This window comes from Orbicella franksi, chromosome 5 (assembly GCF_964199315.1).
Source record: "Orbicella franksi chromosome 5, jaOrbFran1.1, whole genome shotgun sequence".
Taxonomy (NCBI): domain Eukaryota; kingdom Metazoa; phylum Cnidaria; class Anthozoa; order Scleractinia; family Merulinidae; genus Orbicella; species Orbicella franksi.
The window spans coordinates 28,332,401-28,356,333 of NC_138149.1; the positions used below are offsets into that span (position 1 = coordinate 28,332,401).

The 23,933-nt window shown below is 38.2% G+C and overlaps 4 protein-coding genes across 4 annotated transcripts in view; 3 read left to right on the forward strand and 1 right to left on the reverse strand.

The window, feature by feature from the left end:
* Positions 1-1,451, forward strand: part of LOC145487690 (cytochrome c oxidase subunit FA4-like) — a 9,309-nt gene extending 7,858 nt beyond the window's left edge. The window contains exon 4 of the mRNA XM_081466510.1: positions 301-1,451. Within this exon, the coding sequence (XP_081322636.1) occupies positions 301-357 (57 nt within the window). The 3' untranslated portion in view covers positions 358-1,451. The remainder of the gene's footprint in view (positions 1-300) is intronic.
* Positions 1,452-1,940: 489 nt separating this feature from the next.
* On the forward strand, positions 1,941-9,260 carry LOC145487688 (cytochrome c oxidase subunit FA4-like). The gene is made up of 4 exons (XM_081466509.1): positions 1,941-2,301; positions 7,285-7,373; positions 8,033-8,093; positions 9,045-9,260. The coding sequence occupies exons 1-4, from the start codon at positions 2,269-2,271 to the stop codon at positions 9,099-9,101; spliced, it is 240 nt and encodes a 79-aa protein (XP_081322635.1). The 5' UTR covers positions 1,941-2,268; the 3' UTR covers positions 9,102-9,260.
* A 95-nt stretch (positions 9,261-9,355) lies between these two features.
* LOC145487686 (uncharacterized) lies at positions 9,356-12,298 on the reverse strand. Its single transcript, XM_081466507.1, has one exon. It carries the CDS (start codon positions 12,281-12,283, stop codon positions 11,414-11,416), a length of 870 nt encoding a protein of 289 aa, XP_081322633.1. The 5' UTR covers positions 12,284-12,298; the 3' UTR covers positions 9,356-11,413.
* A 69-nt stretch (positions 12,299-12,367) lies between these two features.
* On the forward strand, positions 12,368-23,619 carry LOC145487679 (glycine--tRNA ligase-like). The gene is made up of 17 exons (XM_081466494.1): positions 12,368-12,663; positions 13,391-13,492; positions 13,798-13,900; positions 14,028-14,169; positions 15,088-15,176; positions 15,403-15,479; positions 16,043-16,188; positions 16,348-16,497; positions 17,259-17,421; positions 17,691-17,855; positions 18,431-18,538; positions 19,807-19,952; positions 20,705-20,793; positions 21,210-21,319; positions 21,713-21,806; positions 22,335-22,525; positions 23,054-23,619. Exons 1-17 carry the CDS (start codon positions 12,418-12,420, stop codon positions 23,162-23,164), a joined length of 2,232 nt encoding a protein of 743 aa, XP_081322620.1. The 5' UTR covers positions 12,368-12,417; the 3' UTR covers positions 23,165-23,619.
* Positions 23,620-23,933: the final 314 nt, after the last annotated feature.

The window sequence follows — 23,933 nt, forward strand, 5'->3', positions numbered from 1 at the left end:
TTTTTCTTTCCATGAGCTGTTTTCAAAGTTACAATAAAAGGGACAATGATAACAAGTTAAAATTAATGCATTGTTCCAGAAAATATCCATACCCTCCCCTCCCATGCCTTGTGGAAATTCCAGTTTTGGTTCATACTTTCCTTTTAAAAATTTAGCTTTTGAGATCTTTCTACCCCCCCCCCCCCCCCCCAACTTGGAATTTCCAACAACTCTTTGGCATGGGTATGGTATAATTTCTGGAACTGGACATTGATAAACTTATCAACTTAACTGAAAGTATTTTTTGATGTTTTCTTACAGCTATACAGTCACACAGACTACTCAAAGATTGAAAATGTCAGGCCTGAAGCCTCATGAGTTTAACACTACACCAAAAAGGAAATGATAGCACGTTGATGAACTCAATCTGGTTTGCACTTTTCAAGAACTATTATAGTAGTTTAATTTGCAATAATTTAAGAGGATACACACTCAGCCCTATGTACACTAAAAAATGCAAGGAAGCTTCAAAGGGACATTCATGTTTACAACACAGTGAAAAGAAGATCTTAGACTTTTTCTTTAAATGGAAAAAAGCATCGATGTTGAAACTACTGTGGGTTTGACATCGGAAAATTGAAGTTTGAGTTTTGAAAATGAAAATATGATTTCTGAAACTGAGAAAACAAGCTCAATTTTTTAATCTATTTGTATGAATTGCTCTGACTCCAGATGAAAGCACTTTTTCTCACTTTAGATGAACAGGATTTCCCTTTTCACGGCTTCTATCCAAAAAGTAATGCTAATGCTTAATGCTAATAATTAATATCAGTTAATTTGCAATTTAAATTATGTAATCAGAGTGATAGTTATTAACAAAACTAGAATTAGCACTTTTCAACTCCAAAGGCCACTTTAGTAGTCTATAAACTTCAGATTTTCAAATTATTTACTAAACAGCTCATTGTCTAGAATGTTTTAACAGCAATTTATCATATGGCTTGTGTTTGTACCAAAGGCACCCTGATTGGCTAATTCTTGGACATTATTTTCTTGTAATGTACACAGGCCAATTATGGGCCTGCAAACTGAAAGCAAAAGGTAATTAAGAAACCATTGCGTGAGATTGAATTCTATTACCTTGACGAGCTACAATTTCAGGGGAAAAGCAAACTCCCAGAGTTAAATTACAAATGCATTGGTGCTGTACAGGATGAAGGAAACAGCTTAACAGCTTTTTAAAAGCCATATAATAAACTACCTAATTTTAACCTCAAAATATGTTCTGTCTTTACAGGAAAACCTCAAACCTTGCTGCAAGGTCCTGGTTTGAGTTTTCCTCATGAATACCTCACTCTCAGTTAGTAAATTACTTCCAAGTTATTTGCAGATCAGAAAGAACTTTCAAACCAGCACTAAAAAAATATTTTTCTGCGGGTTATGGCACCCTGACTACATTAAACATTTTGATACCAAGATACACAAATTTATATGGCACATTGTTTGATAGACTGCATGCAACTAACACTTCTCAGCAAGACGCAGCGAGACCTTGAGGACAAAAACAAGCAAAAGGAAAGAGCATGGTTATTCATTTCTCTTGTTTGTATCTCTCGGCCTTAGCTGCATGTAGGTTAACAAAGAATGTATCTTGTAAAGAAAAAAACGAATGAACTTAGTACAACAACTTTAACTTGTAACTATACCCTTAAATGTTTTGCACTGGCCCATTGCTAGCTTTGTTTTGTACCTGTTTGTCCGCAGTTATAAAGTTTGTATGAGAAGTAATAATAATAATAATAATCAATATTTAAACAGGGTGACCCCTTCAGTCGCAGGACTGGTATCAACGGGGGCCCTGTATAACGTAAAATAAAAAGAGCATGTATAAATAATATATATCTATAAAAAAACTAACTACTTTAAAAGATACGCTGAAATGTTTAAAAAATTTAAAGTGACAAATTAAAGGAAATACTGTATGTGGTCGATGAAAGAACGCCAAGTAAATAAATAGCCAGTATGTAGAAAAAGTAGTCTCGTTTCTCTTGTTATCAAATTCTTAAGTTTCCTCACCTAAAAAGTTCATTTTGAACTTTTTTGTTGTCTTCAAGCGCTTCAAACACTCGGCCATTTTGCCCTTTGTGACTCTTCTGACGGAATAGTCCGTCGACTTAGCCACCACGTCTCCTGCAATTCGTTCTGCCGGCAAACGCCATTTTGTTGACTCGAGACAACGTTCGCTCTTCTTTCAGCGTTTCTTTCGGTGTCGAGTCTTTAGCCGAGAAAATGGTTTTGGCATATATGAGGAAACATCCCGAGGTAGGAAAACGTTCATCGTTTGGGTTGATTTATGTTGAATTCTTCCCTTGGGGCTAGATTTATGACTTTATACGAGCTTGCGTACGAAAATGCATGTACATATATGCTTAGCTTATTCATGTATGGTCAGCTCTTTATTAGATCTGAGTCGTTTTAAAAGGACTTGGAATTGTCATTTGTTTAGTCCGGTGAAAAATTAAGTTGGTCTGATTGAAATCAGAAGTCATCATCGAGGAAATGGGATTTTATCAGTGATTAAGTATTTTGATAGTCAGTGCAATAAATATCACGTCGTGACCTGCAGGGGCCCGTTTCTCGAAAGCCCCGGAATCTTTTCGGGTCCGAAAAGCCATTTTAGTTAATCGGCATTTAAAGACAGAGAGGTGTATACACCTGAAACTTCTTGTATGAAGAGAACCTCTGTTGGTATTAAGAATATATGAATAAAACAGCTCTGTAGTAAAAAGGTTTGAGATTTTGCTACGGCTTTTCGGGTGCGAAAACTTTTCGGGACCTTCGAGAAACGGGCCCCTGACGTTCGTAGATATTTCAACGCAAGCATCAGAGATTGTTAAATAGCTGGGCTGGGTTTTTCAAAACCCGGTTAATGCTAAGCAAGGATTAAAAGTTAACCACAGTATCAAATTTTCTTGTTTAACAATGTCCTTCACTTATAATATAATTTTTTGGGTAGTGTAAAATTGCTCAAGCTCAAAACTGAAAGACAAACAAGATAAACACAAAAGCCCACCGAAAAAATACAAAACAGAAATCAAAATTCTCGCTGATCCTGGGTTAGCTTAACTGGGCTTTGAACAAACCAGCCCTGGAGTTAAGTTGAATCTAATGCACACTCTTATTGGTTAGTTTATGGTCATGTGGCAATGGTTAAATCTAGATGTCTCCTGCTGGGCAGCAGTTGTGCAGTTGTTGCCTGCTCTCCCACTTACTAGAGGTTACTTTACCTCCTTGCCTTACGAGTAACTACTTCACTCTAAACTTCAGCTGTACAACAAAACACTTAATTACTCTTCTCTTGGGAAACAGTGAGTTTTGTTTTCCCTCTAATCTCAATGTTTTGAGATTCCTGGGAAAACAAAATTAATTTTTTTCCTGGGGACCTGAGTAATTAAGTGCATCATGATAAAGGTTTACCCACGAGGTAATCTTTGTATGTTTGCTATCACAGGGCTCAAAATTGTGACCAACATAGTCTCATTTGCTACTTATTTGTGACCAGAAAAATAAGAGTAGTCACAAATTTGCGACTAGGTTTTGCCTTGGCTGACACAAATTAAGAGGGCTAGCAGTAATCTCAAAGGAAAAAGAACGTTACTTGTGGATGAAAGACACAATTTATTCAAATAGATATAATAAAACAAACCCAAGATTCTTTAATCGCCAACTGGATTGCCATGTTTGATTATTCTAAGGCACACTAAAGTAAACAAGAAGATCTGTTAGATCTTAAAACCGCGCTTTTAAAATTTAACTGTTTTCTTAGCACTACAGTCGCAACGCAGTGCACATTCGAAAGTAATCCTTCATGATTCATTGATTACTGTAGACATCACATCACTTGATCAACACAGACTGTACTATTGCACCATCAGTCGTAGCTGTTGCGAAATCTCCGATGACGTAATAGTGTTAATCTGGAACTTTCTTGGGGATATGTATGGGCATGAAGATACGAACACTATTTAACAACAGCTTTCTTTCTTAAAAGTCAAGTTTAAATTTAATTTTTTCCTTGAGTAAAGGGCTAGCAAAGAAGTCACACGAATCACATTATTCAAGAATTGCGTTATCGACGGCTATCTTTAGTACGGTGGTTATTTCCCTACCAATGACGTAATCATTGCATGTCCTGACATGTTCTTTGCTTGGCTTGCAAATATTTCATTTTCCTTCCGATCTATGAACTCGTTGCGATGAAAGAGCCAAAGAATTTACTTCATTTGCCTAAAACCACAAGAAATACTCGCAAACTTGCAAATAAATTGATGACCGTCGCTTCTGCCGAAATAAACTTCCAAAGTAAACACGATCTTATTAGTCACGTAGCGAAAGTGAAAGCTGCAACGTCAACGCATTCCATGGCTGACATAATACCTTTTTTCAGCGTATTTATTATTCCCTTTGAATCCAATGCTTCGATAAAACCAAAAGAAAATATATTTTACCCTCAACAAAGGAAACAATATCCGTAAAATTATCCGTGTATTAATGTTTTAACAGCTTCTGGTGGAAAAAACATCACACGTTGCGTGACTCGGAATTTGGCCGAGCGGAGGTCTGCGTCTGGTCACCGACAAAAAAAAACAAGAAGATCTGTTAGATCTTAAAACCGCGCTTTTAAAATTTAACTGTTTTCTTAGCACTACAGTTGCAACGCAGTGTACATTCGAAAGTAATCCTTGATGATTCATTGATTACTGTAGACATCACATCACTTGATCAACACAGACTGTACTATTGCACCATCAGTCGTAGCCGTTGCAAAATCTCCGATGACGTAATAGTGTTAATCTGGAACTTTCTTTGGGATATGTATGGGCATGAAGATACGAACACTATTAACAACAGCTTTCTTTCTTAAAAGTCAAGTTTAAATTTAATATTTTCCTTGAGTAAAGGGCTAGCAAAGAAGTCACACGAGTCACATAATTCAAGAATTGCGTTATCGACGGCTATCTTTAGTACGGTGGTTATTTCCCTACCAATGACGTAATCATTGCATGTCCTGACATGTTCTTTGCTTGGCTTGCAAATATTTCATTTTCCTTCCGATCTATGAACTCGCTGCGATGAAAGAGCCAAAGAATTTACTTCATTTGCCTAAAACCACAAGAAATACTCGCAAACTTGCAAATAAATTAATGACCGTCGCTTCTGGCGAAATAAACTTCCAAAGTAAACACGATCTTATTAGTCACGTAGCGAAAGTGAAAGCTGCAACGTTAACGCATTCCATGGCTGACGTAATACCTTTTTTTAGCGTATTTATTAATCCCTTTGAATCCAACGCTTCGATAAAACCAAAAGAAAATATATTTTACCCACAACAAAGGAAACAATATCCGTAAAATTATCCGTGTGTTAATGTTTTAACAGCTTCTGGCGGAAAAAACATCACACGTTGCGTGACTCGGAATTTGGCCGAGCGGCGGTCTGCGTCTGGTCACCGACAAAAAAAAAAAATAATAAACCACGGGTAAACCTAGAACCGCGCTCGGCCCATGGCCGCGCGGTTAATGACTCTCTCTCTCTCTAAACTTCAAAATAGCTACACCTGTTCGAAATTGCCCTATAATGCATTGTAAACCCTTGAGCTTTGACTACATCATGTATGTCTATGGATTGTGTCTCTTCTATTTGATTTTGCGACTAAAAATGTACATTTAGCGACTATTTTTTACCACTTAGTTGCCAAATGGCGACTTAAGGACTTTGTTAATTTCAAGCCCTGTATCATGGAAATTCATCCCAATGAAGTTAACTTTGATATGCCCTGTAGGAAAAAGATAAATGGCCCTCTCTTGTTACTATTTTAGCAGGTTGAGTTAGTTGAGGGCCAAAACCTCCACCAGGAAGAGTCTGTCCAATTTTGGACACATTTGCTCAGATTGGGAATTCCTTTGTGGGTAGATTTTCAAAAAGACTTCGTTCATCAGACCAGTAATGTTATTTCAACCATACAGTCAAATGGTTTTGCCTTGCGTGCCATTGTTTGTTTGTTATTGCACGACTTAGCAGCTTTGCTTTCAGTCACCCAAAAAAGGCCATGTACAATAAATAACCAGAGTGGTTTTCAATTGAGTGTCATAAAACTAAAACCAAACTAGTTACTTACTAACTAGACTACTCAGCAGGGTCCGAAATTAACTTTTTTAGGCAGGCGCCAACTGGCGACTGAAATTTTTTTTTCAGTCGCCATATGAAAAAATTTGGTCGCCAAAAAGTGTCAATAAAATTTTCCTTCACAGCGAAACACAAACCAAAATTTTTGGTCGCTAGATGGAAAATTCTGCTTGCCAATTTTTCTTTTAAGAATCAGAACAAGGAGAACGCGTTTGGCGCCGCAATGATGGCAATTTTTCCGCTAACGATATGATTAAATACAAACATGCTGATTATTTATACACCTACCACTGAAAACCCATGACGAACGAATCAAATGCCGGTCATATATGCGGTTTCGTGCGACAGCCAAATGTTTCAAGTCAATTTTATACCTTCTCTTGTCTGTACCTTTTGGAGAAGAAACGTACCTGACTGAAAACTGACGTTTGGTTCTTTGCTCTATGTGCAAAACGATCTTTCCTTTTGTGTTCTGTCAAGACGATTGACGGATCACCATGTTGAATATCGAAATCTTCCACTAATTTCTTCGCGGATGTTCCGTCTCCACTTTGTAATAAATTACGTAAAGAGTTCAGGACATCTTTGGACACCACATTGCCTGAATAAATATTCATGATGAAAGAACGCACGTGGCCTTCTGCGCCCGCAATACGTATGTTATGGGAAACCGCTGGGAGAACATGGCGGCAAAGCTTCGCACTGATCGTAGCTGTGAAACGTTGTGGTAGAGTTATAATAACAGGAAAATCGGTTTTATACTTCAAAAGCAGCGGAAAGGTAAAAAGTAAGTGCCCAATTGGTGGGCGGCTTTGAATTTTATTTTAATCGATTTGGCTGAAAATATAAGTTTGTGTAATTATCGTGGCTTGAAATAGTTAATCGCCCGCTGGCGACCAGCTGTGAAATTCTGGTCGCCAGTACAAAATTTTTAGTCGCATTGGCGACCAGGAAAGCGCAATTTCGGACCCTGCTCAGCCAATCTCAAACTGTAGTAAAACCAAAACCTAAGTCATTGCCTGATTACTTTCATCACTCAATTGAAAACCCCTCTAAAGATTGTCCTGTTTACATCTCATGCACAGCTACTAAGCATTCTTAATTTTGCACACATTGCAGTTGGTTCCATTGTTTGTCATCGTTGGTGCTGGTTGTGTTGGAGCTGGCTATTACGTCTTGAGGCTGGCTACCCAGAACCCTGATGCTACGTATGTATACAGTAACATTAACTGCAGCAATATCAGTTATTAAGAGAAAACTAAGAGATGTCTGTTGTAAACCCTTTTGCCCAAGTAAAGCAATTCTATCTAGACTGTCTCAAATCCAGAGTTGATAGCATGAAAATCAGTCATCTAATCACTTACCAATAAATAACCCCCCACCCCTAATATTTAGACCAACCTGATTGTTAGTTCAACTTAGTTTGACGCTGCTATGGTTTCCGAATGTCTGACCTTGGTTTGGTAACAAAGAAATGACTTTCCTGATGAAGCAACCAATGGACAATAGTGTTGTAAGAGAAGCCTGTAAGACCTTCTTGAGATCTATTGAATTATTCAATCAATCAATCAATCAATCAGTCAGTCAATCAATCAGTCAATCAGTCAATCAGTCAATTAATCAGTCAGTCAGTTGTCAGTCAGTCAATCAGTCAATCAATCAGTCAGTCAGTGCATTAATCCATCAATCCATCCATCCATCCATCAATCAATAAATCAATTTGTTAATCAATCAGTCATCTTTATTATTGATAACTGCTAAACATCATAGTTGAAAACTGAGAACAGGATACCCACCAGAGCTCTGGGGTTTGTCAGATCTTACTCAATGCACTGCTTTTAATAGTTAGCTTATGTTGTTTTGACAGCTGGGACAGGAAGAACAACCCATACCCCTGGCAAAAGATCAAGCACAACGAGCGCCTGAAGGTTGGTTTAAATATTCGTGATAGAAAAAAAAAAAACGCGTGGCTTATTTTTCTAGCGGGAATTGACCTATTGAAAGGGAATTTTAGAAATAAGTTGACTTAAAGTTTCCTTCTAAAATTTCCTTTTTTACCTGTCCTAAAGAAACTTTGCAGACTACCATTTACACAATCTGTTATTGGGAGCAGAATGAACTGAACATGCCGAAGAAAAACATAAACCCAGTCTGTTTGTTGTATTCTTTAATATTTGTATTTAGAAGAAAAGAATGGCCCAACCTAAAAGCCAATAAAAAGTTTTGGGAAATTTGAATTAATTTTATTAAATAAATACTTATTAATAAAAATATAATTAAAATGTTATAAGATTTAACTGCCTCTTGATTTTAACCTGTTTACTCCAAAGAGTTGAATACTGTGATTGTGAATTGGGGAAAAAACTCAAGTTTCATTTTACAGAGTACTGCTGAAAAATATGTTCAGTTCCAGAAAATATCCTTAGCCACCCCAAGGAAGGTTTTCACAGAAATTCCAAGGGGGAAAAGGGTTTCAAAAGCCAAACCTTTTGAAGGGAAGTTTAAATCAAAACTGGAATTTCCAGAGGAGTGGGGGCTTCAAACTATAAGTCCTTCCATGGGAGGGGCAAGGTTATTTTATGGGACAGCACAATAGTACCCATAAGAATAGATATCAATGCATGAGCATTATTTTGTAGCTTTATCTGAATAGTCACATAACAACATTGTATGTAGCACTACATGAAAGAAGTATGCAGCAGCTTTTAATTCCACTTGATTTAATGAACAATATTAAGCAGTTAACAACTTGCTTTTGCCAGAATTGAAACAAGCCTAGTTGTTGCATTGTTTTTTAACAACAAATAATTATCCCATTAGATCCACTTTACAATAATATTTTCTCATTGTTAACTGGACTTGTTTCGCTTGCTTTACAGTTCTACAGTCACACTGACTACAGCAAGCTGGAGAACACCAGGCCAAACATTGATTGATTCTTGAAATGCTCATTTTAATCAAAGCAGTGGCAGTGTACTTGTGATTTCAAGATTTACCATGTCACTTGTAAATGCTGGGGTTTCATAAGCTTTCACGTCAGCTTATTTGCTGTTGTATGGGTTTGCTTTCAATAAAATAATTCCTTGCCTTCTTAATTGAGCGTACATGTAATTATTTCTTCATCATCTCCTCTCATAGTGCCAGTAGAAACACAGTATGTAATCTTTTAGAAGTAACTAATTTGATTCAAGTTAGTTCTGTCCAATAGCTCGTGACTCTGTTTGGCTACCATTTGCATTCACTTCCAATGATTCTAGCGACTTGGGTTCACCTTTATCGTGATTAGGGGTTTCATTAATGTTTCCAGCAGAAGGGCAACTGGTTCTAACTGGTGGGAAAAACTTCTTAAAAGGAACTTCTTTATAAGAGAAACTTTCCTCCAGATGGTGAAACCATCGGGGCAAAATCATCCCCACAGCCAGTCAATTTGCCAGGTGCCCAGCCCTTATTAAAACCTCTGCTTGATCCAATTTTTCCACTAAACATATGAGAAGTTGAAGTAGCAGTTACAACCCAGGCTGTGGAAATGCATTGAAATAAATCATTTTGGCAACTTGCATCCACTCATGAGTAAATATGCAACACAAATTGATGGCAGATCACAGGATGGAGTGTTGAGTGTGACATGTCCCCATACCAAGGTTGTTACAGAGAATACACATGCACCTGTTTTATCAAACTTAAGGTGGCTCTGTAGTAGTTTTACGATCGCACACACATTGAGGATGAAAGCCCAAGCAATCTGCACATGCTCAAAGGAAAATGGCAGTGTATTTTGATATTTTATGTCAATATGAGCACAAAAAAAAAAAACAAAACTGAAAGTGAATTTTCTCGTGTTTCCTTCATTGAAATTCTGTAAAATTTAGCAGACTGGTAGTAGATATTTTACTTTAGTCGGAGCTCATTTTTCAGGGAAATCTATATGACCAGTTTTTTCGCAGCAGTGAAAAAAAAATGCAAAAATCAAAAAAACGGCCCTTTACAAACCCTACTTTTTTTGTACTTAAAATTTGTATCCTGTATGATGCGCTGTGCTGTGAACATTTTGGAAGATTTCACTGAAGGAAATTCAAGAAAATCACCAATAAAGCCTTAAAAAAGGAAAAAAACACATTTGATTGGGCATTTATAATTCAAGGTTAAAACCCAAAATTTTAACAGAGATGATAGTAAATCACTATTATTTTAATTATAGCTTATTACATGTAATAAGTTTGAGAGGAGTGGGTGTAAAAATGAATGCAAAAACAGCATTCAAAACATCACTTATGTGCGCAATGCCATAAATGATTACCGGTACCCTATGGGGCCACCTTATGGACTGCTCTTTATTAGGTGGGGAGGAGGGGAGAGGTGGTGACCTGGTAGGATTTGAGAGATTCTCCCTGTAATATATAGAATAACCCCACCTCTTTATTGGGAAATTTTGCCTTCCTCCCCTCCCTTGTAATTCTAAAATGATACGCAAGAATTAATATTAACTGTATCAGATAACATTGCAGTTTTAAGTGAAAATAATAGTTAATAATTATATTGCATTGCACTGACTGTTCATCAATAGGATGTGGTTGTTAATTAGGGGCTCCACTGTATCTGCAACCAAATAACTGGTGGGGCTGGCCTGAGTTGATGCTGTTTCGTACATTACAAAGTAGGGGGTCCGAGGGGAGGCTTCAACAGAAAAACTGAAATTTCAGAACCTCATAAATGTTATTTTTAGGCATTCTGGTAGAAATTTTGCATTACTATAAATGACCTACTGGAGATCGTTTTAAGTGACACCCCCTTTACACTTGATATTCTGTTGGCTTGCACCCCCTTCGAAGTGCCCCCCCCCCCCCTTTGAAGCCATATTCTTGGCATGCCCCTACTAAATTCCACCACACCATCTTATAAAAAAATTAATAGTGTCTTATGTGTACCAAACAGAGATAACAAATCACAGTCCATTAAGTTTATTTGAAAGTAATTCTGGACTCTATAGAGAGGGACTGAGTCAACACAGATTTTATTTTTATTTATTCAAACAGCAAAACTTGATCATCAGATAAAATGGTGCCGCATGATAACATACAAAATTACAAAGGAGCAATTTTACATTCTGTGATGTCTTGATGGTCTTGTCTCAAGAAAGAGAGAAGTACATAGCGCCGTTTTGAGCAGGGGGCCCCCAAGTGCAGCAGGCCTAGGGCAGTTACCACAAATACTGATCTAAATTTCATACGTAAGGCCTGTACTGAGACTCTCATAAGTTTAAATGCTTTGCAGCTTCTTTGAAACTCAGATTACTCAACTCTTTCTTGTGCTTCACTAAATACTTTTTGACACTGGAACTAGAGGTCCAAGTGTATTGCCTCAGAGCCCATCCAATTGCCTTTCTGATGAAAAACTCTTCCTCCTCAGCCCTTAGACTGCAGAATCGAAACAACATCTCGTCGGTTTCCTCTTTGTAAGAAAGCTGATGCAGTATGGCAGTTCTCCTGAGCCACATATTTTCATGATCAATCCACTCTTCCATCACATTTCTTCCGATATCTCGATGTTTCCTCACGAGCCCGCCAACAAGTTTATTAGCGAGGGCGTCTACTGTATCCCACCAAGACTTCGATGTGATCAAGCCTTTAATGCACTCTATGTTTGCTTCAAATTCTGCTGAGGTATCCATGTGCTTCTCAAGATAATCGACGGCAAAGTATTGGAATTCTCGTTGTGGCTTAGCCCACAAAAGTGCAACAAACTCTCTAGTCTCTTGTGGTGACAGTTTCTGCTGCAGGAATTCTTTACAAACGCTTCTTCTAAGAGGGCTGCTAAGACCAAAGAACTCGAATTTGTCCCTCATGTATTTCTTCATGGGCTGACTTCTCTTAGGATCGGCATTCTTGCGAAGTTCTCTTCCTACTTTCTCGACCAAGGTCGTCACCTTGTTTGAATTTAAACTCTCATTTCCTAATGTTTGGTCATCATTTTCAACTTTTCGTCGCTTTTTCTTCGACTTGGCAGTCGAAACAGCTCTCCTTTTACTCATCACAGTGGAACAACCTTGCTTAAAGCCCTTGAAGAAAGAACAAGAGTACAAATTACTCACTTTTCGTAGAATACCCCTGTGCACACCCATTTATCAAAGTCACGCTCAAATTAGCATGATCACGCAACGAGGGACTGTTGATGACTGCTATTTGATGTAGGCACTTGACGGGCGCATGCCACACGGTATTCCAACCCTCGTGGCAAAAAATTATGGATGACTGAATGAATACATTGTTTGTGTTCAGAAATTTATTTCCCAGAACGTTATTTTGTGCCAGAAAACTAACCCAGGGACGGAGCTGCCTCCCAAAATTTTACAGTCCTATCTGCCGTGTTCCTGATTCGTCTTTCTTCAGTTTCAAAAACGATTTTAAATCAAGACTCTTCGTAGGAATACAGAGGATGTCTAATGCTAGTGGAGAAAATTCAAGCCTTTTAGACAATTTACGGCAATCAGTGAAGGAACAGGTACGTGCAAATATTTCTCGCTGCTAGCATTGCAAATTTATGTCCCTGAACATTTTTTAAGTCCGCTTGTTTTGGTATTCTTCCTACATGCATACGCATGAATTTCAGCTTTCCATATTCGGAAACTTAAACGGAAGTGAAAGTTCTTCGTTGCGGAAACCTGTTTCATGAATATTTTTAGTGTTAAATTAGTATTTGTCACTTATTTTAGGCTTGTTTTCTCGATTAATTAAGATAAACGGATTTTTCAATTTTAATTTTTTAAATGATGTCTATCGTAATGTTATCTGAATCGAATAAGCTTTAATATTGTCTACAAATTAGGTATTGCATCATCCTAGTATAATCTTTTTGACCTGGAGGGGAGTGGGCAAGAACCTAGGACTAAAAGGGGCTAGAACCTTATCGGGAAGGGTTGGAAGTCAGACTCCTGAGGTGGCTGGAACTAGGAGAAAATATTTATTTGGAAAATTTTGCAATGGCATGCCATTTTTTTTTTCAATTTAGACCCCGAGGGCGGGGGTGGGGGGGGGGGGGGTGGGGGGAGGTACTCCCCGTGAAGGCCTACAAAATGAAGTGTCCCCGCTCAAAAGGGGTACCTTTTTCAGGTATGAAAGGGTAGGGATTTTACAAGTCAAGGTATATGAAAGGGTAGGGAAATCTGTCATTTGGTTATTTTAAAGGGCCTTTAATTAAAAATTTCTTTTTGTGAATTTTTCAATTGCAGGGTGACTTGGTAAGGAAGCTTAAATCAGAAAATGCTCCAGCACCTGATATTGAGGTAGCCATTAAAGAGCTGAAAGTCAGGAAGAAAGCTCTTGAGAACAAGGTATCGTATTCCACCCTTTAATTCTCAAAAGACATCAAGGTATTAATTTCTCCTTATAGTAATATACGTGCATTGTTGTTAGACTTGGGGGTGAGAATGGGAACAAATGTCAACCATCAGATATTGCCTTGGTGTCAGCAAGTTTTCAGACTCAATTGTACCATTATAAAATCTCTGCATGCCACACTAAGAAGAATTTATCAAAATAGATATTAATGTTTTTCATTTCTTTGGGCTAAATTGCTGCTACTTACAATATTAAGCTGAGTGTTGTTTTGTTGATCTATTTATTACCATTTGATTAGGAGAAAGAACTAGCACCAAAACAAGAGAAATTTGACAGAGCGAAATTAGAGGATTTGTTGAAGAGACGGTTCTTTTTTGTTCCTTCCTTCGAAATTTATGGAGGTTTGTGTGTACTTGGACAATTTGTATTGTTACAGAAACAATGTGATGTGTTCTTCTAGAAGTTTTAGTTTTCTTGTTTATAGAAAACTGTTAAATAGTTGAATTTAGTTATCATTTGGTTTTGTAGGCGTGGCTGGTCTTTATGACTATGGACCGTCTGGTTGTGCCATGGAGGCCAACATGATCAACATATGGAAATCACACTTTGTTTTGGAAGAACAAATGTTAGAAATCAGAGCTTCACTTCTTACACCTCATCAAGTTCTGAAGTAAGTGTGTGACTGAAGCTATAAAGATTGTCAGGAAAGAACAAGAAACACACACAAAAAACTATAAGGATTAGAATTATAGTTTTAATTATTCTTGTAGTAAATTTAATTAAATGTATCATGTGAACAATAAAAAAATGAAAATAAATTTGAATAAATATCTTCTAATAATTGACCACTACCCCAGTGAGACTTTTCAGGACCACTGTGTAACAGGGGTTTCATTAATATTATCATCAGGGGGGCAACTGGTTTTCACAGCCTGGTACAACTATTTGAACTGAACGTCTTTATAAGAGAAACTTGCCAATAGATGGTTAAACTGGGTGCAGAAAATCATCCTCACAGCTGGTCAATTTGCCCAGTGTCTGGCCTTTAACAAAACCCCGGAAATTATGTAAACAAATGCTGGTTCAAAAACGCAACTTACATGATTTCTAAAACCCCAACTGGTAGGAGGTAGACAGTACACTATTTAAGAGCGCAACCAAGGAGCTGAAATCTGGATACAGAGAACAACACCAGCTAGTGGTAAGGATGGGACTTGAACCATGACCTCCAAATTTTGAATCCAGTGCTCTAAACCCTGCCCCAGCCTCCCTGCACACTCAATGATGTGGTCCAAGAAAAATTACAAGGAGCCCAAAGGTTTTTAACCATGATATTCTGGGTGCCCAGCACTTAAGAGTGTATGAAAAAGTAAGATTTCCAGTCGCCCAAAGGCAAAAGTTAGTTGCGTGTGGCACCCAGGTGTTTCTAGAACACAACCTTGCTGCCGGAGTGCTTACCTGAATTCCAATGTTGTCTGGATTATTCCTCTAGTGGGAATAAACCTGATCATGATTGAACATGCACAATTCTCTTAAAACGTTGCTTATAGAATCCAAGAACTTATTAACAGTGTTTTGTTACTTGTAGAGCATCTGGTCATGTAGACAGATTTGCTGACTTTATGGTCAAGGACATCAAGACTGGCGACTGTTACAGAGCTGATCATCTTTTAGAAGGTCATCTATCACTTCAAGTTGAAACCTAAATAAAGTTTTGATTTTGGTCAATTCTTAAATTGACGATGTGTATCATAATGACTCACAATATTTAACAATAAAAAATAAGGATAAAGCTAGTTAAGGTATATAATATTCATGGCAGTGTGATTCTTTTGATGTCAAGTTGCCAAAGAGTGTTTGAATAACATTTTTAATCATTCCATTGTCTGTTTGTTTAATGAAGGTCACCTTGAAAAGCTATTAGCTGATAAGAAACTGGATGAAGGAAAAAGGAAGGAATATGAAAGTGTTATTGGGCAGGTAATAACATGAGCTTATTTACTGAGTAGTAAAGGGCCAGATAGGGGAAATTTGAAGCTTGAAGTCATACCATAGTGATAATAATATTAAGTAATTTATCAAAACTCTCTGGCAGTCTTAGACTGAATTAATGAGCTAGGTCTACAAGAAATAAGTACCATACAGACTAAGTACAGCAATGTTCAAAGTGATGGGAAGCCAGATATTTTTTTAGATTGCTTGCTGCGTGTTTTTCTCTTGAAAATCAGAGGGAGACTGGGGAGGGGTTCTAAGATGAAAAGAGACTGGGAGGAGATAATGGCAAGAAAAGGGTTTGGTATACATTTTGCCCTGTTAGTGTCATATTCACCAAAATAAAGGCCCGTCAGACCATAAGAGAAAAGACTGGCTGCAAGGAAGGTCTAATATTTTCCTGTCTGACACAAGCTAATTAACTCATGAAAAAACTTTGACGTTCACTGTTGGTTTTGTTGGAAAAGTTGCAAAAATGTCTTAAAAGTTTTAAGTCAGTGACTGTTCATTGATTTACTTATGATGACTATGGTTTGTTTATGTTTCTTCAGATTGACAACTATGGAATGACAGAACTTGGCGAACTGCTAAAAAAGTACAATGCCAAGTCTCCAGTGACAGGAAATGACTTGACTGACCCTGTGGAGTTCAATTTGATGTTTACAACTTCAATTGGTCCCAGTGGGCTCATTCCTGGGTAAGGGACATCTTGCCTTGGTGCTCAAATAATGTCCTTGGTGTTTGTACAAGAGGTTATCAGTTTAATAAAAAGAAATCATCTTGAATGCTTGAATGGAAAATTTAGTGGAGGAGCCAAAAATATCTTTAAAAATGTCTTGTTTTTTTTCATACACAGTTACCTTAGACCGGAAACGGCTCAGGGGATCTTTGTTAACTTCAAGCGGCTTTTGGAAGCTAATAACGGAAGGCTACCATTTGCTGCTGCTCAAATTGGACCTGCCTTTAGGAATGAGATTTCGCCTCGAGCAGGACTACTGAGAGTAAGGTAAGAGAATGTTACATTTTCCTTCATGTTCATCACTGCAGTAGCCTAAACTGCGTAGCGCTCTAGTCTTCTGATCAAATAGTCTGGGATCATCATGTTGTGTTTTTGGGCAAGATGCTTTACCACCTTAATGGGTTTCAGGAAATTTTTGCTGCATCAGCCTGCCAGAATGAGCTAGAATTCTAGGGGTAACCTGCGCTGCGCTAACATCCCATCCAGGAGGGGAAGTATCTACTTTTACCTACAAAAACCAAAATTAAATTAACATCTTGGGCTCTCAATCAGATCACTACAGTATATACCAACATTAAAAAACTTTTGATTAAATTATTGAACTATAGTGGACTTTCTTCTTTATCTAACTAAAAAACTGTGAAGATAATTATATCAATTTGTTAGACCAAACACAAAACAACAACTAATGCTGTAATAAAATTAACTAAAGGTAGTTCACTGGGCATATGCTAGATGGAAGTGGTGTGTAAACAGACTCACAATAGACCTTTTTGAGCTTGGGCTGTTTGTTGCCCCATTTCAGACCATGCGATGATACTATTCTTGCTTTCAAATTTTCTCATAGTTGCATGTGTATGAATTAATAATTTTTAGATGGAAAAAAGAACAAGTCCCTAGAGAATATCACATGGTTGGTAATGGGAAAACAAACCGCCCAAGCTAAAAAGGTCTGTTGTGAGCCCTGTTTAAAAAAAAAATACTACTAATGTAACATTTAATCATATTTTGTTGTTGTTTTCATTTAGAGAATTTACTCTTGCTGAAATTGAACACTTTGTTGATCCATGTGACAAAAACCATCCCAAGTTTGAGAATGTGAGTTCTCAAAAAGTCACACTGTATCCATCAGAGAATCAGATTGAAGGGAAACCCACTATGAATATCAGTTTAGGGGATGCAGTCAATCAGGTCAGTGGTAATTCATCCCATGGTTACTTTCCTGTTGCCAGGGGAACCTTGTCATGCAATTCTTTTTCAATGTCATACAGGGCATTTGATATGCCACAGTGACACATATTAATAATGTACTATGCAATTCATTTGCTACATGGAAAGGAGTAGTGTTTGTTGTTTTAAGAACTCTGTTTCCATGTACAGTACTGTTAATTAATTTGTTACTTTACTTTGCAACTTACAACTGGTGCTAAAAATGCTACCTGCATTTCATTGATCACCAGAAAATTGTTAGTTCCCAGACCATGGGGTACTTTCTTGGCCGAGTGTACCTGTTCCTGTTGAAGGTTGGGGCAGACCCTAGCAAGATCCGCTTCAGACAACACATGTTCAATGAGATGGCACATTACGCATGTGACTGCTGGGATGCAGAACTCCTCACCTCCTATGTGAGTATATTTTGCCCTACTGGATTTGGGTGAAAAAAAAAGGTTGTGTAACACATGTAAAGAATTGTGTGATTTTCCGCGTTTTCTTTGGGCTCCTTTTGATGTTCTATGAAAAACTGAAATTCTTTGCATTATACATGTAGGTTAGCTCTTTGTTCGTAAAGGACAAACTTGTTCCCAGGGCATTTCCCAAGGGGCCCAGATTTCAAAGGAAAAGCCCTGGGTACCAGATTGGGAAAACAAGATTCACTTAGCAAACAGTTACCTATTTGTCAGCTTGAAGTATATGGCGCGGCTTTCATATGAGTGTCAAAAAGTACTATGTTACACAATTTGCTCAAAAAACTCACGCCACTTTGTCAACCAATCAGAAGTAAATCAAAACCAATCGCGACTCGTTTCCACTTGTTTTCCCATGTTTTGCATCAGCTACATGTAATTACTTTGAGTTTTGATTGGTTTGTTGGATTGTCTGTGTCCTTTGTGATTGGCTAGAATGATTACGAGGAAGTAAACTGAGGGGTAAATATTGAAGTTTAATTTATCACTAACAAGCGTTTTTATGTTTACTTCAGGGCTGGATAGAGTGCGTTGGATGTGCTGACAGGGCCTGCTATGACCTGTCAGTTCACACCAAAGCGGCCGGTGAAAAGCTTGTTGCTCAAGCTGATCTTGCACAGCCTGTATCCTTTCTTACTACCAGCGAAAACTCTTCCAAACATTATGTTTAATTTTGTAATTTCAGTCTTGTTCATGGCGTAGTTGTGAAGAACACTTTTTTTTGCAAGAATGTCTGCTTTTGGGACTAAGCCTGAAGGTTCTTAGTGGTTATTAATTTTTTTGCCAGTTTTGCCTGACATGTTTGTTAAAATGTTCTTTAAAATGATTTTCAGTTTTTTTTAACTTTTTAGGAGTTTACAGACAACCATTTTGTTAGGTAAAGGACAAACAACAACCGAAGATGTTTTAAAATGAACCATGCAGTTTTTAAGACAAGCTCATTGTTTTTGTCCAAATGTCCCCTTAAGGTGGCTGGCAACAGTTTCCAGCACTTTCCAAGACAGACTTCGATTTTTTGATGTTTCAGTTTTCAAAATTTAAAGTGGCTCTGGACCTCATCTACAGATTTTTGTAAACTTTGCCAAAACGTGCCACTTATTCTGTTAATCGTATCTATAACAGAATTCTCGATCGTGATTGGTTCTCCACGCGCCTATTTGTCACGCAATCTGCGCGAAATCACGTGGGTGTCCAATTACAGGTATTCAATTTGAATTTTTTGTAATTGAATACCTGTAATTGGATACCCACGTGATTGGCATGTCAATTACGCGCGCTTTAATGGCTTGCTTCGCAATGTTTCGCACAGTTTTCAAAACTTATGAAAAGCGCTACAGACGTTTTCGTTCAAAATAAATTCTTAAAAGACGTTTTAAATTCCGAAATTTTGTTATCGATACGATTAATTAGTAATTGGACCCCGTGTCATACAATTCAGGGAGTAATCGTGCTCGTAATTTCAAATCAGACTCACGCGATTACTCCCTGAATTGTGCTCCACTCGGTCCGATTACTATTACTAATCAAAATTCGACGATAACAAATTGAGGTCACCGAGCTCGTTTTTGAGTTATTAGCAGTTAAGTTTAAGTTAAGAGTGCGTTTAGCAATTCATACTGTTGCTGTGGAAACCTATTGTGTCATGAAAATGATAACGAGTGCAGACTAAATTTTACGTTTTACCAGAGAAAAACTTAAAAAATAAACTTCCTCTAGGGACAGTCTGCCTGGGATTTGTTGTTAGTTTGTTCTTAAAATCTGCTTAATCTCAGCCTCAACGAGCCTCAACGTCGTTATTAAAAAACGTTTCGAACCATCGGATCTAAAACTTCATACACATTGATTATCTCTGATAGAAATAAATATTCCATCCTTGACTGACAATGTTTAGGAAATGATCGACGTGGTTGAGATAGTTCCAGAGAAGCCCGCGATAGGGAAAGCATTTAAAAAGGAAGGAAAAATTGTAATGGATTATCTGGCTCAGATGGACAAAGACAGTATCAAGGAATTTGAGGACAAACTCAGTGGAAATGGGTGGGTATTAAAAAAACAGATACTAGGTCTGCTTAGAGTGAATGTTATTGGTTTTTCCAATGCCCTCATTTGAGCGGTTTTCATTTGAATGCCGAGAAGTATTTGGTTTTGCATCAACCACGCTACACGATTGGCTTAAAAAAACTCGCGCTACTTTTTCATCCAATCAGAAGCAAAACCGATCGTGACTCGCTGGCATTCGTTTTCCCGCGCTTTGCGTCAGCTACATGTAATTACTTCAAGTTTTGATTGGTTCATTGGATTGTCCGTGTCCTTTGTGATTGGCTAGAGTGATTACTTTGGTTTTGGTTTTGGTTTTACGACACTTCCTGACGGCAGCATTAGAGCGGTTTTAAACTGAGGGTCGAAAAACCAAAACCAAACCAATTACTCACCAATTAGACTACTCAGCCAATCTTGAACCGTAGTAAAACCAAAACCAAAACCAAAACCAAAGTAATTGCCTGATTACTTTCGACACTCAATTGAAAACCGCTCTATTAGTAGGAAATTCTTGCATAAGAAAGGAACTTATTTCCTAAAGTACAGAAATTTCATTGGTTGGAAAAAACTAAAATGTCGGCCGTGACGTCTTGTGAAAACGCGCTTAAGCTTGTTTAACTCAGTTTTTGTAAGTTTTTTTTTGTCAGTTAACCGTCTCAAACTTCGCCAGCTTTAACTGTTCCTTGTTGTTGCTAAGAAAACTTAGGACTTGATCTTGACTAACTACTGTTTCTTCATTTCATACTCAGCGAGGTGAGCATAACAGTAGACAACAAAGAATTCAACATTCAAAAGGGCATGATCAGAGAAATCAAGCGATACCAGAAAGAAGTTCACGGTAAGTGAGGAGAATATCTCTGATTTATTTTAAGTCGTTTCATATGTGACCTTCTAATTTAATAATTAGATTATGAGCTCGAGATTTCTATCCCGTGATAGTTGACAAGCACGCAGCTTGAGTCATTTGTCACGCATAGAAATCCAGAGCGAATAATCTAATTGATTAGTTTAAATCTGCTAGTCGTTCAAACTTTATCTTAATCCTCGTCTGACTTCATAGACAAATTCTTCGAAAACACCAAGAAGCGGCCGCTGTTTTGATAACAACTGCACACTGCTAGGCTACTCACTATCTACAAAAGAATACATTTCGAGTAGCGTAGCCAATAAGAGAACGGCATTCGTGATAGAACGCTAGTAGATTTATTCTAATATGAATTACATGAAGCTAACTGTCCCTTGTGTTCCTTACAGTTCGTGACGTAGAACCCCACGTGATTGAGCCATCTTTTGGAGTTGGTAGAATTATGTACGCTGTCCTTGAACACAACTTTAAAATCCGAGAAGGAGACGAGCAAAGAACGGTGAGGAACAATGCCTGTTTTATTAATTTGTCTTGTTTGAATTTCCTTGATGAACTTATTACCAGCTGCTTTTCTGCTTTTAATGATCTTTTCCCCTTAATTTCTTATCTCGTTATCTCCTCAACTTTCATCCCATTTCGTAGAGTTTACCAATAGAGTGTTTCCACATGACGTCACGGCAGCCATATTTGGTGGTCCAAAATAATGAAACAGCGGCCATGTTGGTGTACCAAACCAATCCTGTGGGAGTTGAACTCTTTTCTTGTGTAAACACTTTTTTGTTCCAAAAATTTGCATGACTGTTGGCCACGTGGGTGAAAACGCCCTATATTGACCTTGCAGAGTCGTTTTTAGATATAGTTGATGATATTTTTGGTATTTTTTCGTCCACAGTGGCTATCTCTTCCTCCTGCTGTGGCTCCTGTCAAGTGCTCTGTGTTACCGCTAAGCAAAAACAAAGAATTTGATCAATTTGTCAAGAAACTCTGTAAGTGGTTTCCTCTTCCTCTCACTGTATTAGAAGTCTGGAATACTTGTGTTAAGTCATTGTCTCCAGGCGTCAGTTACCTATAAGCCCTGTCGTGATCAGACAATTTGCTTTAAAATTCATCGCTGGTGAAACATAACCATTGGCCACTTTGTCGCCAGTTTTATGTTATACGCTGAACAGTCAAGCGTATGCAAAGTTTCAAACGAATCCGACCTTTACTCAGTCACTATAACACGAAGCGACTTCTAGTATTGCTATTCCCCCTGGATGCTAGTCCATCGCGGGTCAAACCCCCCGTACCCCCGCGGCATTTGATTTGTCCCCCTGGGTGGATAGAGCCGCCGTTAAAAACGTTTATTTTTTTAGAACGCAGCATAACCTCGGTCAGGACTAGAACCCAGACTACGGCTCGTAAAGCAATCTTTCCTCCCTCGGTCGTTGGGAAAGAGTGCGCGACAAGCCATAAGAGGCTATGAGGCAGATAAGCTTCTCAAATCATTTCGATTTTTTTGTTCTCTTCCAAAGCCGAGTCACTGACAGAGCTGGATATTTCTCACAAAGTGGATGACTCTAGTGGTTCTATTGGCCGGCGTTATGCGCGTACCGACGAGATTGCCATCCCCTTCGGTATCACCGTGGATTTTGATACTGTCAACAAGGAACCCCACAGCGCCACTCTGAGAGAAAGAAACTCCACTCGCCAAATACGCGCCCAGGTGAGTGTTTAATCGCATACTCGTAAATGCCTCGCATTTCATTTTCCCCCACAAGGGACACGTCTGGGATCTACCCTCAAACAGTGAAGAGCATTATCTTTGTTGACTTCCATGAATATTTGTGCTGGACATCGTTTTCCTGTCGTAAAAAGATTCTTTTTTCAACTAGACGTTTTCGTACAATTAAGCGAGTAGGAAAACGGCTAGTCTTCTAGCCATCATAGAGTGCCCCCCCCCCCCCCCGCATCATTTTGTCAGATTGGTCTAAGGCCGCAGCTAGTAACTGCGCCACTTGCCTCATTCATTTGTTTTTCGTTTTTGTTGTTTTTAGTCATTATAAACGCCCTAAATACCTAGAAAGAGAATTAAACCATGGACATTGCTTCAGTCATAATTTTTCCATGGGCATGGCTTCAATCCTATTTTTTACCGGTTACTAGGTTCGGCTGCGCCTCGCCGATTTCGTAAAGAGAACTGTCTTGTTTTTTAGTCACTCCTGGGATTGACATTCACTTTCCTTTTTTTTAGATCGACGAGCTTCCCGCTATCGTCAGCAGTCTTGTCCGCGGCAAAGTCGCGTGGCCAGAAATTGAGGCTAAATATGGTCTGTTCGAAGGACAGGAGACTGGCGCGAAGTAGACTACTCAGGTGGTCTACCAAAACCTGCAAATAAAATGAATTTTAGTCGAGGGAAATATATTCACATCGGACATTCGGCAGGTCCTCGCTCGGAACCCGGAGAGTTGCCGATAGCTACCAAACTTTTTACTTCGGCTTTAATTGTCCACTGGTCTAGTTGCTAAGCAACCTCCTGATAACTGCGAGCTCAGCCAGGTATATTTCTCTCGACTGACATAGACACAACTGAGCTACGCAATGAGAAAATAAACACTTATTCAATCGAATTGTGATGGAGTGAATAGCCGTTTCTTTATCATATAAACTCTTGGTCTTCGGCCATCGTAGCTTGATTAAAAATATAAAATAAACAGCGGTGATAAACATTTTAAAAACATGCATCTTATGAACTTGACGTTTCGTATGCTAGTCAACATACATTTTCAAAAGTATAACCGTTAAAATTTTTTGGAAAGTTATTTATACTGTATCAGTGAGGGTCTGGAACCTAGACAGAAAACATCAGTAGAAATTTAAGAAATTTCAAACAGAAACTGTCTGTAAAGTGACACAATGGAAAAGCTTTCTCAATAAAGTAATAGCTTTTCACTGCTGATATTGGCATTCAATGCTGGCTGCAACTCCTGAATAAACAAGGTCTCCTTATTATGTTGACTAGCATACCTCAAGCTCATAAAATCCATGTTTTAAAAATCAAGCTTTTACTTTGTCCCTCATTCTATTACCACGAATAATGGGTCATTTATCCCAAAAATAGTTTCATTGCTCG